General features: G+C 41.8%; 1 protein-coding gene across 1 annotated transcript in view; it reads left to right on the top strand.

Annotated features, from left to right (window-relative positions):
- The window catches only part of LOC145345104 (3',5'-cyclic-AMP phosphodiesterase 7B-like), a 136,052-nt gene that overhangs the window by 81,872 nt on the left and 37,965 nt on the right, over positions 1 to 16,215 (top strand). Inside the window, exons 4-5 of the mRNA XM_080192717.1 lie at positions 8,131 to 8,282; positions 13,891 to 13,954. Coding sequence (XP_080048843.1) covers positions 8,131 to 8,282; positions 13,891 to 13,954 — 216 coding nt within the window. The remainder of the gene's footprint in view (positions 1 to 8,130; positions 8,283 to 13,890; positions 13,955 to 16,215) is intronic.

The following is a 16,215-nucleotide window of genomic DNA, read 5'->3' as shown; positions in this document are numbered from 1 at the left end:
CAGGTTCCTGAATCTGTGGTCAGCCATTCAGCTGACACTCAAGTACATTTCCTGCTTTCCCTTCTTTCTGAATAACTGGAGGAAAAGTAACCCCAGTCTCACATTAATGCAGGAAACACTTTGTGTGGGTTTTCCCAAAACCGTAAAATACCGTCCGAGGTCAACGGACCTTTCCATTGACCTTGCTACAATTCCCATGGTGGGCAGAATGGGAAAATTCATCTCTTCATGTTAGATCTTTCATGATACCAATCTTTGTGAGTTGTAACTGTGGATTTACCTCTACTGCAGCAAGAACCCAGGAAAAAGCATTGAAGCTTCTAATTGAACTGTTCCCCCAAAATTTAGTTCATTACAAAACTAATTAGAAGTTCCATGTAATGTCCATTTAAAATATGTGATATAACTGAATCAGACCTGTGGTTTTCCCCACGACAATTGCATTTCCATGGTTCTATCTTTCACACAAACCCATGATAACAGATTGAAGTGTAGCTCTGAAATTGTACCTGGTGCAAGAGCATCGGGGTGACACAGTACAGCAGGGTTTTGATCCTGTATACAATAATGCAGAGAAATATAGATTAGTACGTATAATGCCTCACAAGTTTCCAATCCTATCTAAGGAGAGAAAGTTACCGCAATACCAGGCGTTGCATATCTCCTAGTGACCAGCTGCCCACCATCTCACTTATGGATGCTGAAAATGGTGAGAAAACCATCATAAAAAGACTTGCATTCTTGCATATCATCTTATGTCCAGAGTGCCAACGGATTACATTGAGATATTATTGATAATTCTTAAAAAGATGAACACTGATGCAGAAAAAGCAAAATCATATTGAAAGAGTCTGGTGCTTTAATTGGCAGTTTTCACATGTAGGATCTGGCATATCTTTTTAAGTGTAGTATTGTCATCACTCTAAAGTCAGTTTCAAATCCCAAGGTAGCCATGACAAAAATCAGACTTGTGAAACTTCCAATGAAACACCCAATGAGCCAACATTCAAATGGACAAAATTCTGCATCTTCATTTTTTAAAAAATTCATTCATGAGACATGGACATTGCCAGCTGGCCAGTATTTATTGCCCAGCCCTCGTTGCCCTTGGAGGGCAGTTGAGAGTCAACCACATTGCTGTGGCTCTGGAATCACATGTAGGCCAGACCCGGTAAGGACGGCAGATTTCCTTCCCTGAAGAACATTAGTGAACCAGAAGGGTATTTCCAGCAATCAGCAATGGTCCATGGCCATCAATACATTCTTCATTCTAGATATTTTTATTGAATTCAGATTCCACCAACTGTCATGGTGGGATTTGAACCCAGGTCCCCAGAACAGTAGCTGAGTTTCTGGATGAATAGTCTAGGGATAGTATTACAGGCATCAGTTGCCCAGTACCTCAAATGTCAATGGAAAATTACTTGGATGTCTTCTTTAACTAATATGAATAGTCGTTCTGAGGGTTGCATTGGATAAAGTAAGGAGATTAATGATAGAGTTGTAGAAAATAGTAGCAGAGGAGGCAGCCTGTCGGCTAAAATCTTTCACCCTTTTTCATTAGCCCCATTGATCGTGGAACATCTAATGGATAACCATGCACTGCATGTTTTTGAAGCTTTCTGCTGCAACCAATACTCCCCACCCCCAGCCTGTTTAAAATAATTTCCCCTTTTATCCTTCAGCCTATCACTTTTAATCTCTTCCTCCTGGTGCCTCCTCTGCTTTTAAAAAAAGCACAGGCCATCAAGCAAACCAGCCTCCCACCCAGCAACTCCATCTATACTTCTCGGAAAAGCAGCCAGCTTTTTCAAGGACACCAAGCACCCTGGACATACTCTCTTCCACTTTCTTCCTTTCCTTTCCTTCTCTCCTATATACTCTATGAACAGTATGTTTTGTCTGTACAGTGCGCAAGAAACAATACTTTTCATTGTATCCCAATACATGTGACAATAATAAATCAAACCAAATCAAAAAACAAATGGTCTTTCCATTTCCGCCCTATCAAGGCCCCCTTCAATATTTTATGTACTTCAATTAAATCTTCCCTCAGCCTTCTCTTTTTCAAAGATAAAAACGCAGCCTATCCAATCTTGAAGCTTTGCGGAACTAAAAACACAGTAATATGAAGCTCATGCGTTCAGTGAGAAGTTTTGCGGGCCATTAAAAAAAGCTAGTGGTACAAAAAATGGTATTAGAAAACATAGCTGCTTTCCAGGACAGGTCAGAGACTTGAAAGAAAAATGTAGTGTTAAACATACAGAACAAGTGTGATGAAAAGAGGAAGCAACTCAGACTTAATGGGGCATGAACTGATTATATCAACAATGAACTGTTTGATTTGCCCTGGAGCTGTCAGTCACCAAAACATTTAGCAATTAATGGACCATCAGTTCCTCGTGTAAACAAACCTAAGTTAATACCCCCTTTGATCTGCTATGGAGCTGTTAATCAAAATATTTCTGAGGTTTCACAGTTGCTGGAGCTCATTCAAGCTACAAAGGTGGATCTCCTGAGTGAAATTGAATGTTCCTGTTAATCAAAGCAGTTCTAAGAGGTTTCAGAGCAACAGGGGCTGATGGGAGAATGCAAGGAGATCTCCCTCATGGAATTGACAGCTCCTGTCACTCAAAGCATTTCAAAAAAAATCTGATGGTACCTGGGGTTTCTGAAATCAACCAAGGGCAATCCCTACTGTAGAATTGACTGCTGCTGTGATTTTGAAGGCTTCCAGGTGTTCATGGGGGACATGGATTTTAATTCGATCAGTCCACTTCAAAGTTTTACAAAACACAGGCAATAAAGATTTTTAGCAGAAAGGTGACTGAAATCACCATCCTAAGAGTGATATCCATGTTTTCTGAAGTCCAGCCATGAGAACTCTACCCCAAGGGAGACCACTGAGGTCAATAGTCAACACGTACCCTCCAGCTTGAGGCCCCCCCAGGTCAGTTGAGGACCCCCTCAAGCTCTGGTTCTCACCCCCTCTGAACGGGAATGCGATCTAGCCGGGTGCAATGGGTTGGGATACTCACAACGGGCTTGACGCCCAGTGAGAATCCTGATTTGGCCCTCATGTCCAATTCAGTGGCCTATCAGGCATCCCAGTGGGGTCTATCGGCCCAAGACAATCATGCTCCCCTGCCCCCCATTTAAGCAGAAGCATGCTAATGACTACTTTTAAGGCCATATATGGAAAATTAGCAGGATACCTATGACAACTTTCCACGTCTGAAGATCAGCTCCTGATATGTGCTAACTCTGCCCTACACTTTACAGCGAATAATAATTGCTTGTGCTGTTTTTGGAAGTCGTGCACAATACTTCATTAAATCAAGAGTGAATTGAACAGAAACTCTTATTAAAATAAACACACATTTTGTATGATTAGCAGGAACTGTAAGAATGTTGTTGGTCTGCTTTACAGCAAAGTATTAATATAGTCCCTGACAGTGACATCCCCACCAATGAACTCAATACTAGCAATCAGTTGTATGTGACAAATACTGTACACCCTCACCCATTTTCAAGCGTATGCCATTCTTGGCCTGCATGCTTTGAAGTGTAATTGTGGATTTTTGCAAATCTCTTGGAAAATGTTCATGTCAAATAATCTCTGCTTTTGGCAAAGTGCAAAATTAAAGCACTCAAATGATTAAAGACCATTTCCTATGCTGACTTTGTAGCATTCATATGCACACAGCTCTGTAGCACCTGCTTCCGGTTTTATGCAGTGTAAACTTCAAATAGGAAACCTTCAAAGAGATTGAAGCACACACATTGACTTTATTAAATTGCTGGAATGCTTTTGACGCACTAAAGGCTTTGTTTTAGGTTGCTCTATCTGCAATGTCCTATTTAAACAGCAATAGGCAAATATTTTTGATAACATAAAGTCTTTGGGCTGTAACCTCTGAGCTCCAGTGTAGAGTAACTGAGGGGTATCCCAATGATACACTGGGAACGCTCTTGGTGAGCTTTATACAGCAATTGCCCGGAAATGCAAACTTCTGATGGGTGATTGCCCTGCACTGGGAGCTATCCGAAAACGCTATTTAAATCATAAACTTCTAATTGCTCTAACTGTGTTAATGAATGTGTAAAAGGTTAGAAGAATTAATACAACTTCTAGCTTCTGGGGAGCTATTCTATAGACACATGCCAACTTCCCATGGGATTCCCCCGAAACCCCAGGGGATTCCCAGTATCCTACTAACTATGCCCACCACAATGGACAGCCCACCCCAAACCTCAACCAAATCCCAAGCCAAATCAATCGTGCCCCCCCACCCTCAACCCTGCAACCATTTTGCCCCCTCTCCAATTGTCCTCTCCTCCCCATGTGCATAGATCCCTGAAAGTTGGCACCCAGGTTGATCGGGTTGTTAAGAAGGCGTATGGTGTGTTAGCTTTTATTGGTAGAGGGATTGAGTTTCGGACCCATGGGGTCATGTTGCAGCTGTACAAAACTCTGGTGCGGCCACACTTGGAATATTGCGTACAGTTCTGGTCGCTGCATTATAGGAAGGATGTGCAAGTGTTGGAAAGGGTGCAGAGGAGATTTACCAGGATGTTGCCTGATATAGTGGGAAGGTCTTATGAAGAAAAGCTGAGGGACTTCAGGCTGTTTTTGTTAGAGAGAAGAAAGTTAAGAGGTGACTTAATAGAGGCATATAAAATGCTCAGAGGATTAGATAGTAAGAGCCTTTATCCTCGGATGGAGATGGCTAGCACAAGGGGATATAGCTTTAAATTGAGGAGTGATAGATATAGGACAGATGTCAGAGGTAAGTTCTTTACTCAGAGAGTAGTAAGGGCATGGAATGCCCTGCCTGCAGCAGTAGTGGACTCGCCAACATTAAGGGCATTTAAATGGTCATTGGATAAACATATGGATGATATTGGAATAGTGTAGGTTAGATGGGCTTAAGATTGGTTTCACAGGTTGCCGCAACATCGAGGGCCTGTACTACGCTATAATGTCCCATACTCTATGTACTGACTGCCCCACCCCGACTCTCTTCCAGTTGTCCTATCACCTCCAACACCCACTGTTGTTTCACCTCCCCCATCCCGTACTCCACCCCAACTAGATATCCTCTCCCCCAATTAAAACCAGTTACCTGACAAACCAACCTCTGCCTTGGCCGGACCTTTAAACCTACCTAACAGTCAGCAGCCTGTACCGTAAAAGAAGGGGAGGACATGGTTAACTTGCCTCCAATTCAGCAGCACTTGACTGAAGGCTTCAGGAGTGTCCTACCCTGCACAGTCCTCACCTGGCCCAAGCCAGAGAGCTGGACAAAACAGGATCAAAAATATTACAAAGTAAAAACATAGGAGCAGAGTGATAATCCAATTCTGATCACTACTCTGCAGAGGTTCAGGCCCTTTATGTTAGTAAATAGGAACTTCCATTCTTTCCAACAGTTATATTTCACCCCTGCATAAAATGTTAACTGTCTGTCAAAAGGCCACTACAGGTGGAATTCTTTTGTTCATTACATATTGTGGAAGAGTTGAAAGCATTTAAATTTACAGTTTCACTCCACACCATTTTCTTCTGTAGTGTATCAAGATTTGAAAATGTTTATTATTTCATTAAAAAGTAATGTCGGGGAAAATGATTTTGGAGTAGCCTGCATAAAACAAAAACAAGTTTTTCAATTTTGTAAGCTCAAGTCTGTGTTTTCCTTTACTTAGTATGTCCAGGAAATCAGCTGCCATCCCCAGCAAACAATGACTGAATATAATGACCATGTAAAGGTGCATGAGTTGGCATGTATGGCATGCATGGACGTGAAAAGTGGATGAGTGGGTTTAAGGGCTGAGAACAAGAGGGCCTAATATCTAAGGAAACCACCAGAATGAATTCCCAGAGAACCAAAGTGGGCCTTTAACAGCCCTCCTCAGCACTTGGCAGCCCCTAAGGCCACCTCCATTCTGCACCCGGGGTGGGGGGGGAGGTGGTGCGGGGTGGGGAGCCAACTCCATCCAGCAATTTTTCCGGATTGGGGGGGTACATGGTGAACCAGGAAATTTCCCAAGCCCCGCTACCTAACTGGGGAATGAAAATCCAGGCCAATCCATGAGCTTCTCATACTTACAGTTGGAGATGAGGATGGAATAGTCCAGGAAGAGGCATGCAGTTGGTTTGCAGTTGAAAAAAATAAGCTGGAGGCTGTCTTTCCATTCCAGGATAGTCCTGGAATAATGAACCATTTTCACCGATAATACCAGGATCCAATAATGTTTGTGGTCCAACCAAATGTGCTGATGAATGGCTAAGCTAATTGTGCCCCATATCCTTTCAGGACAACATCCTTTGATTTAAGGGGGCAGAGATGAGAGCCATAGGAAAGAGGAACTGCCGTAGTGAGGGTGAATCATGGTTTTATTGGAGTTTTGGGCATCAAAGACAGACGTGAAGGTACAGTTGAGAGCAAAGAGAAGGCATTACCTTAAGATAGCCAAGTTCCCTTCAAAATGTAATCTAACAGACTACTAAATGAGAAAGCAATTGTTGTAAATGCTCTGTAGAAGATATGTTGGTTTCAAGTGTAGTACATCTTATTCATCATTTAAAACAAAACTCCAAATGCTCACATTTATATGGTTTGTTTGTTATCTTTAGTGTTTCATTTCATCTAATAAAAAGTTCAATAACTGTAATAGGATGCAAAGCCACGAGAGACTCTTTAACATTTGGTCCACTTATTATCACTGGTCTAGTTTGATCTTTTAGCTTTCAGAAGTAAATTTTTCCCCTCCTTTAGTTCTGTGTATTTATTAAAAAGCAGCATGTTGGGTGACAGAGTATCACACTGATTAGCACTGCTGCCTCACAGGGACCTGGGTTTAATTCCAGCCTTGGAAGCTGTCTGTGAGGAGTTTGCTCATTCTCCTCATTCTGCGTGAGGTTCCTCTGGGTGCTGTAAGTTGCACCCACAGTCCAAAGATGTGTTAGGTGGATTGACCATTGTAAATTGTCCCAAGATGTGCAGATTAAGAGGATTAACAGGGTAAATATGTGGAGTTACGGGCATAGGATAGGAGGGGGTTGCCTGATTAAGATGCTGTGTCAGAGAGTCAGTGCAGACTTGATGGGCCGAATGGCCTTCTTCTGCACTATAGGATTCTATGACAGTTGTCATTGATAAACATGGAAAATGGTTAGTGATGCAATTTGGCAAAATTAACAAGGAGAGAAAGCAAAGGAGGGGGTGGAAATCTCAGTTTCTATAATATACTGATAGAAGGAAGAGGTGGAGAAGCATATCCCTCTGACATGGCATATTGTTGGTCATCTTTCAAAATCAACCAAAGTCTGTACATGTAAGTTTTACATCTGCTGCACCTCCTTGAAGGTGTCCCATGTGTACTTTATTACTCGGAAAACATATTGGTAGAAGGTCAGTGCCATTTGAACAAACCATGACTAAACAGTTAGGGAACCTTCCAAAGAATGTGGAGCATATGTTTTTAAAAAGGGCCAGTGAGCCATTTGCTGCTGGTTTTTTCTCATTGTCACTTGGCCTCTTCCCAAATGAGGATTTGCAAGCAACTACTAGTCTGGAGACAAAGCAATGGAAAGTTGGGCGGTAGGTCAAAATGAGACTGATTCATTATTGCCCATTTTGCATGACTGCGTAAGACAATTGTTCACCTCCAACTTTTACTCAACAATAGGAATTGGCCTGAACATATTCAAGAGTGTGTCTATTTACAGTAATTGCATTCTGTAACCTTAAAGAGACAGAACAAGTTAAACACAGCTACACTATACAGTATAATGTGTATATCATGGTGCAGTACCTCTCTAATTGTGTAACAGTATACTCTACAACTCACTGTAAGCAACGCCATGGGAAAATTACACAGTGTAAACAGATGTATCTGTTATAATTTAACTAGAACAATGCTATTTTCGAGTCAGAGTGCTTTTATGGCTGTTTGCCAGTGGGTGAATAACCTGTTCCTGATTTAGGCACCAGAAATGATCACATCAGATTTAATAATATACCAAACTTTCAGGCTGCATTTTGATCTAGGATGCATTTAATTTGTGTGGTTTTTGTTTTTAACTTGCAATTACTTATATACAAATTTTTCTTTCTTTCTGTTTAGCAACTGCACACGCGGGTGAAATTGGCACAAAGAAAAGAGTGAAAAGATTATTGAGCTTTCAGAGGTATTTTCATGCTTCTCGACTGCTACGTGGCATTGTACCACAGACGTGTCTGCATTTACTGGATGAAGACTACCTTGGACAAGCCAGAGTATGTGAGATTTTAATTAATATGATTTCAGTCAGCTGCTATTGAAACTAGGGGCAAAGCTTAAAATCTCTTAAAACACACTCTAGAATTAGATTTGAAATTGGTTGAGGGGTCTTGGATCATGGTGGTTCTTCCCTCTGAGTGAGAAGGTTGTGAATTCAAGCTCTAGACCAGAGGCCCAGTTCTTCCACTGGGCTCAGGAAAACTCAATCTTTGCACTTTTGCAATCCGCAAACTGCATCCCAAGCTAAACAGGCCATTTTTGTCTTTTCACACCGGGTTTGAGTTCGTGGTGTAGCTTGCATGCCTTGCTGAAATGCATGAGTGTGGGTGTGGAGGCGGGCTGCTTAGAAAGCCACCTCAGTTCTGCAGCACAGGTTCCCAGCTCAATGGGTGGTACAGTGGTTAGGACTGCTACCTCACAGCGCCAAGGACCCAGGTTCAAATCCTTTGGTGAGCTGGCCTTGGGTGACTGTGTGGAGTTCGTATATTCTCCCTTTGTCTGCAAGGGTTTCCTCCAGGTGCTTTGGTTTTCTCCGATACTCCAAAGATGTGTAGGTTAGGTTGATCAGCCGTGGTAAAATGCCCCTTAGTGACCAAAGATGTGTAAGCTAGAAGGTTTAGCAGGGTAAATATATGGGGATACAGGGATAGGGCATGAGTAACATCGTCCGTCAGAGTCTGTGCAGACTCAGTGGGCTGGATGGTGGCCTGCTGCACTGTAAAGGATTATATGATTCTAACAGTAATTAAAAGCTCCCTAAACCTCACCCCTCACCTCTGTCATCCCGTCTCACCATGCATCCTCAGATTGCCCATGCTATCTCTATGTTCCTTATTTATCCTCCAGAGCCATTCATCCAGTATGCACTACATACAACCTCCAATTACATGCAATATCAATGGAATTCTACATTCCTTTTCCTTGTGGGAAATAAAACTCACATCATCTAACAAGAGCCTTCATGTCACTGAAAATAAGAAGAAAATGCATCCTGTCATGTGAAAAATCCTTGTAGTACTTGTAATCCTATTAGCTGTTACAACAAACCAGAAATCACTTCAAAGGGACCATCTGTTATTACAGCTTCTTGAAACTGTCATTCATTCTCAAATTAACAAAACATCGGTTGTCCTGTAACCCATTAGCACCATGGATCTCAACTAAACAAAGCTAATAACTGCCGTTATTAACTTCTCCGGGAAGGGAAAAGCAGAATGTGGCCATTTCAATTTCAAAGCAGAATGGCTGTCAATCACTATAAGGTGGATAGATCCACGACCTTCAGATATGATTGTGCTAACATTACTGCAATGATGTACATTCTACAAACTTGGGTTTGCCACTCCTTCAAATATCTTCCAAACTATCCATTCACCACCAGTTGTGTGTGACATCTGCAACATGCAATCCTGCTACGCCCCTCAGCTCGCTGCGAACCCATTGCCTCCATAGTGAAATACCACACAAGTATGTTTCCCTAGAGCATACAATGGAGTGAAAATCCAACCATCCAGGGCCATTTTACGTGGGATGACTTCAGCCAACTGAAAATTCCCTGACAGTGTACCTAATTCAGGAGCTACGATCTGAGCCCAAGTGTGGCCATTCATGCACCGAAATGACTTTCTGCATTCAGAGGAGAATCTTTTCCCCAGGCGTTAAACAGGTAATCTAGTGATTGACAGGACATGGAATCCATTCACTTCCGGTGTGTTCATGTGGTTGTACAAGTTCAAATGGCACAATTTGAAGAGACGTTCTGGGCTTCCTCAGCTGACATCATGAAACCCAATCATCTGGCTGCTTCTATTTGCGTTTTGTGGACCTTGCTGTGCTCAAACTGGCTGCTGAGTTATACTACAAAATTGTGATACTTCAAAGTTACTGCTTCATTGTGAAGTTCTTGGGGACATCCTGATGGCATTAAAGATGAGGGCCAGGATTCTCCGGTCCCGCTGGCAGCGCACCCTTGCCCGTGGGTTTCCCGCCGGCATGAGGTGACATCAGTGGGAATTCCCATTGATAGCAGCAGGACCAGAGAATCCCACCACTTGCAAACATGCAGGAAATACACGGCTTGGAGGCTGGAGAATCTCATCCCTAATATAATTGTTATAAGTGTTCTAAAATATATATAAATATGCGTTTCAGAAATAGTGAATGAACACCTGGTGAAAAGATTTTCCTCTGAATGCAGAATGTCATTTCGGTGCATGAATGGCCACACTTGGGCTCAGATCGTAGCCCCTGAAGTAGATACACTGTCAGGAAATTTTCAGTTGGCTGAAATCATCCCAGGTAAAACGGCCCTGGATGGTTGGATTTTCACTCCATTGTATGCTCCAGGGAAACATACTTGTGTGGTTACTTCACTATGCAGGTAATAGGTTCAAGCAGACTTCAGGAAAATCTGCCAGGGCCAAAGCACATTTCCACTACAACTGTCTTTATGTGCCATCAATGAGAAAAAGGGTGGCCTTTCGAGGGGTAGGGAAATTGAGGTCAGGGCTGCAAAGCCAAGATGCTTGTTGCACCGACGGTAAAGACTAAATTCTAGCCCATTATCTTTTTAATGTCAAAGTCTGGAACCATCCTCCTAGTGTTGCTGAACTAAGATTGTTGATATACGATATCAAGCTATGAAACAGATTTTCATTTGACGACATTTCATGAAGCTGAATAAATTGTTATTTGAGACAATATTTGGTTTTTCAATTACACTAGATTGCAGTTGCGTGTTTAACCACATGCTAAAATTAGGCACTAAGTTCATAATTGATTTTATGATTTTTTTAAATCTGTTTCCAGCTTTTTCAATATAGGTTATATATTTTTAGCTTAACATTCATCATTGGGCATTATCAGCTGCAAAGATAATTAAGTCACAAACATTCCTTGAAAACTTTTTTAAAAATTACAACTTTGCCAGAAACACTTTGCAACTTGCTATCATTTGTGGTTGTGCAAAACTTCCTGAACAATATAAACACATAGTTAAAGGCTGTTTATACTATAACCATTTAATGGACTGTGCGGTTACAACACATTATTTCTCATAAATATTCACCAAAATCTTGCTGGCATTTACATCAGTGGGATCTTCCAGTCCCACTGACAGCGATCCCTGCCACGGGTTTCCCAGCACGAGGAGTGCATTCAATGGGAAACTGCATTAACAACGGCGGCACTATAAGTTCCCGCCACCAGCGAACGGCTCACTACCTCTCACCATCGTGAAACCCACAGCAGAGGGGGAGGAATATCCCACCCATTGAATATTTGGAGAATCCAAATTATCAACCAGAGGCATGCACTTTTAATCAACTTTCAATCTCAATTTCAAATTAACTGTGGAATCATGTTTTGATTTCATTTAGTCTGTTCAATCCTTGGCTTAGTGGAAGCATTCCTGCCTTTAAGCCAAGAGGTACAGGCTTCAAGCCCAGCTCCAGGCTGTCCCAGCCAGTGGATATAGGAACTCTGGATTGGCATCCAGTAGAATGCTCATATTGATGGGTGTTAGTTCTCAGAGCTTATATTAAATCCAGTAAATTCTGTTCTTTGATTTAAATTTCATTTTCCGCATATCTCCAATACTTTATCCCCTTCCTCTATGGTGAAAGACCAATGTAAAGTAAATACTTATCTGGTCTGCCCTTCTCTTTTCAGTTGTTTACATTATCCTTAGCCACCCTAATACTCACACTTCCATTGATATAAAGATGGCTATGACAACAAAAGGAGCTTATACATCGTGGCCTGTTAACCATCCTACATACCCTTTCACTACTTGTCTGCAAAGCAGTGTGAAGATAAGAAAACAGCAACTGGCATGGTGCAAAGCATGCTATCATTTCTTTGACTCCATTTTCTGGAATTGTGTTTTTGAACCAACAAGAGGACAGGGCATTCCAGATTCAGGGTTTAGCAATGGGGCAAAATTAACCAATGAATTAATAGTGAGGGAACACCTAGCTCATAGTGATCACTAGGTTTGAGAGAAGGGTAATCACGAACCAAGTTTTTAATTTTAGTTACAGCTAGCTTTGAAGCAATGAGACTGGAACTGGCCACGGTAAACTGGGTGGAACTGATGATGGATAAACAGGTGGAAGTGTTCAAAGAAGCATTTAGTACAATAGAAGACTTCTATATACCTCTAAAGAGAAAGAACTCTATTTCTGCAATTAAACAACCTAGATCAACAAGGGATACAAAAATTTGTGGCGATCACTTGGGCTGGAAAGACACAGGGTGGGATTCTCCCAAAAAAATTTGCATAGTAAATTTTCAGCGGGATTTTCAAAATGAATCTCCCACACTCTGTGCACTGCAGACTGCATGAGCGTGAATCATGCAAAACATCAGAGGGCAGGGCCTATTCCAGCTGGAGAGGCTGGCAACATAGTGATGAGTGGGCTAATCACTCATAGCAGAGATTGGCGCATGCTCAATAACTGCGCACTACCAGCTTCCCATTCACCGGCCAGCCCTGTGACCCCACATTGTTGGCCGTGCAACCCTCTCCCCCACCACGCCCCAATCACTGGCCTCCCAGACGTGTCCGGGCCGAACCTGGCTAAAGCAGCACAGCAGACTGGGAAAATTGCCCTATAGTAAGAGTTGCAAAAAGAAATAAAACTTGCAAGGAATAAAGCTGGACATTTTTACTGCTATATTGGGAGAAAAAGGATGGCTAAGGATAATGTAAACAACTGAAAATAAGAGAAGGGCAGACCAGGTAAGTAATTACTTTATATCAGTTTCCACCGTAGAGAAAGAGGACAAAGTACTGGAGATGTGAGGAAAACAGAATTTAAATCAAAGGACAGAATTTACTCGATTTTTTTTTAGGAAAAAGGTAATGATGAAAATAAAACTTCTGTTTAACCTGCATAAATCCATTTGTCATTGCCCCCAATCAAGTTCCTTTCCATTTCTTGCAATTCACTTAGATTTAGATTGCTTTTTGTTCCAATTCAGTATTCAATATAGAATGCCTCCAATGATTCCTCACCTTTTTTGTTCCTTTATGTTACATATTCAATAAGAGCCCAAAAAGTCATGATAACTTTGAATTTTTAAAAGGGAATTGAACATACTTGTTGCAGAGCCATTTTAGTGAGATCACTGCATGAATCAATATTCTTTCCCTCAACATGCCAACTGCTCTCAACCATGATAAGTTTCTTAAAAACATCATAGAAACCCTACAGTGCAGAAAGAGGCCATCTGGCCCATCAAGTCTGCACCGACCATAATGCCATCCAGGCCCTACCCCCATATATTCCTACATATTTATCCGCTAATCCCTCTATCTACGCATCTCAGGACACTAAGAGGCAATTTTAACATGGTTAATCAACCACACATGTTTGGACTGTGGGAGGAAACCCACACAGACAGTGACCCAAGCCGGGATTGAACCCAATCCCTAGAGCTGTGAAGCAGCAGTGCTAACCACAGTGCTACCCTGCCACCCTTAAGGTATTAAGGCAAAGTCATTTTTGGTGTAACAGTAAATAAAATTAATGTAATCACAGGTTAGTTTTGTGTTCAGCTGTATAAAATTTGATTTTCTTTTCCCAATTTGCTTCATTTCAGCACATGCTATCAAAAGTCGGAAGGTGGAACTTTGACATTTTCTTATTTGACCGTCTGACAAATGGTAAGTTAATCAGTGAACTTTTAGTAGGTTGGGGTACATTGCTGATGAGGGAACTTATACTGTATCTATCAAAGTGTACTTTTCTCTATCCTGTTCCATAACTGTATTAAGAAATAATAACACAGCATATAGTTGCAAGATATTACTACTATCAAAATGAAGATACCCTGAAGTCTCTGCAGTGGTAGCTGATCCCACAATCTTCTGACTCAGAGGCAAGAGAACTACCATTGAACCAAGGCCACGTAAACATAAGCTCTGGAATCATCCTTCACGCACTTCTCAGAACAATCTACAACACATCTGTGTACTTTTTGAAGGTTAGGCTGTCTAAAGTTGCACACAGTATTCCAAATATGACCTTACCAATGACCTGTGTACATCTACAATAACATGGTTTGGCACATAACCAAATGCCTTTGATGAGAATGACCCAGAATTTTCGGTCAGCGTTGAACAAACTGTGCCAACCATTCATTACACTTCAACATGTACACAATATTTTATACGTATGTAAAGAACAAGGGGGTAGCCAGGGAAAGGGTTGGTCCACTCAAGGATAGCGGAGGAAATTTATACGTGGAGCCAGAGGAAATGGGTGAAATACTAAATGGATCAGTATTCACCAAAGAAATGACTCAGTGAATGAAAAACCTAGGGTAGGTTGCGTGAGATATTCTGAGTCATGTCAATATCAAAAAGGAGGGAGGGTTGAGCATCTTAAAATACATTAAAGTAGATAATTCCCTGGGCCTAATGGGATCTACCCCAGAATACCGAGGGAGGCAAGGGTGGAAATTGCTGGGGCATGATAGAAATCTTCGTATCCTCGTTGGCTACAGGTGAAGTTCCAGAGGATTGGAGAATAGCCAGTGTTATTCTATTGTTTAAGAAGGGCAGAAGGGAAAATCCAGGAAATTATAGGCCGGTGAGTCTTATCTCAGCGGTAGGGAAATTATTGGAAAAGATTCTTAGGGACAGGATTTACTCACATTAGAAAACAAATGGACTTATTAGTGATAGACAGCATGGTTTTCTGAAGGGGAAGCCATGCCTCATTAACTTATGTTAGATTGGTATGTAAAGTGAAATCACACAGGATTAGAGGAGAGCTGGCAGATGGATACAGAACTGGCTTGGCCTTGGAAGATAGAGGGTAGCATCAGAGAGGTGCTTTTCTGAATGGAAGGCTTAATGAGTGGTGTTTCGCAGGGATCAGTTCTGGAACCTTTGTTGTTCACAATATATGTAGCTAGTCTGATTAGTAAGTTCGCAGATGACACAAAAATTGTTGGACTTGGGGATAGTGAAAAGGATTGTCAGAGGATACAGCAAGCTATAGACCGTTTGGAGACTTGGGCAGAGAAATGGCAGATGGAGCTTAATCCAGACAAATGTGAGGTAATACATTTTGGAAAATCCAATACAAGTAGGAATTATACAGTAAGTTGTAGAATCCTTAGGAGTATTGGCAAGCAGAGAGATTTGGGCATACATGTTCACCAATCACTGAGTCACTGTCATTCCAGCAAGAACAAACTGAGTTTATCCAACCTCTCCTCATAGCTAATACCCTCCAGACCAGGCAATGTCCTGGTAAACCTCTTCTGTACCCTTTTCAAAGCACCACATCGTTCTGGTAATGTGGCAACCAGAATTGAACACCATATTCCAAGTGCAGCCTAACTAAGTTTCTATAAAGCTGCAACATGACTTGCCAATTTTTAACTCAATGCCCTGACCGATGAAGGCAAGCATGCGTATGCCTTCTTGACTACCTTCTCTACCTGCATTGCCACTTTCAGTGACCTGTGTACCTGTACACCGAGATCTCTCTGTCTATCTGTACTCCTAAGGGTTCTGCCATTTAATGTATGTTTCCTATCTGTGTTAAACCTTCCAAAATGCATTACCTCACATTTGTCCAGATTAAACTCCATCTGCCATCTCTGTGCCAAAGTCTCCAGCTAATCTATATCCTGCTGTATCCTCTGGTGGTCCTTATCGCTATCCACAAATCCACCAACTTTGGTGTCATCTGCAAACTTACTAATCAAACCAGTTACATTTTCTTCCAAATCATTTATATGTATTACAAACAGCAAAAGTCCCAGCACTGATCCCTGAGGAACGCTACTTGTCACAGCCCTCCATTCAGAAAAGCACCCTTCCACTGCTACCCTCTGTCTTCTATGACCAAGCCAGTTCTGTATCCACCTTGCCAGCTCACCTCTGATTCCATGAGACTTCACCTTCTGCAC

This window comes from Carcharhinus amblyrhynchos, chromosome 7, assembly GCF_965287045.1.
Source record: "Carcharhinus amblyrhynchos chromosome 7, sCarAmb.v2.hapA, whole genome shotgun sequence".
Taxonomy (NCBI): domain Eukaryota; kingdom Metazoa; phylum Chordata; class Chondrichthyes; order Carcharhiniformes; family Carcharhinidae; genus Carcharhinus; species Carcharhinus amblyrhynchos.
The sequence above is the reverse complement of the archived record's forward strand: the minus strand, read 5'-3'. Positions and strand labels throughout refer to the sequence as shown.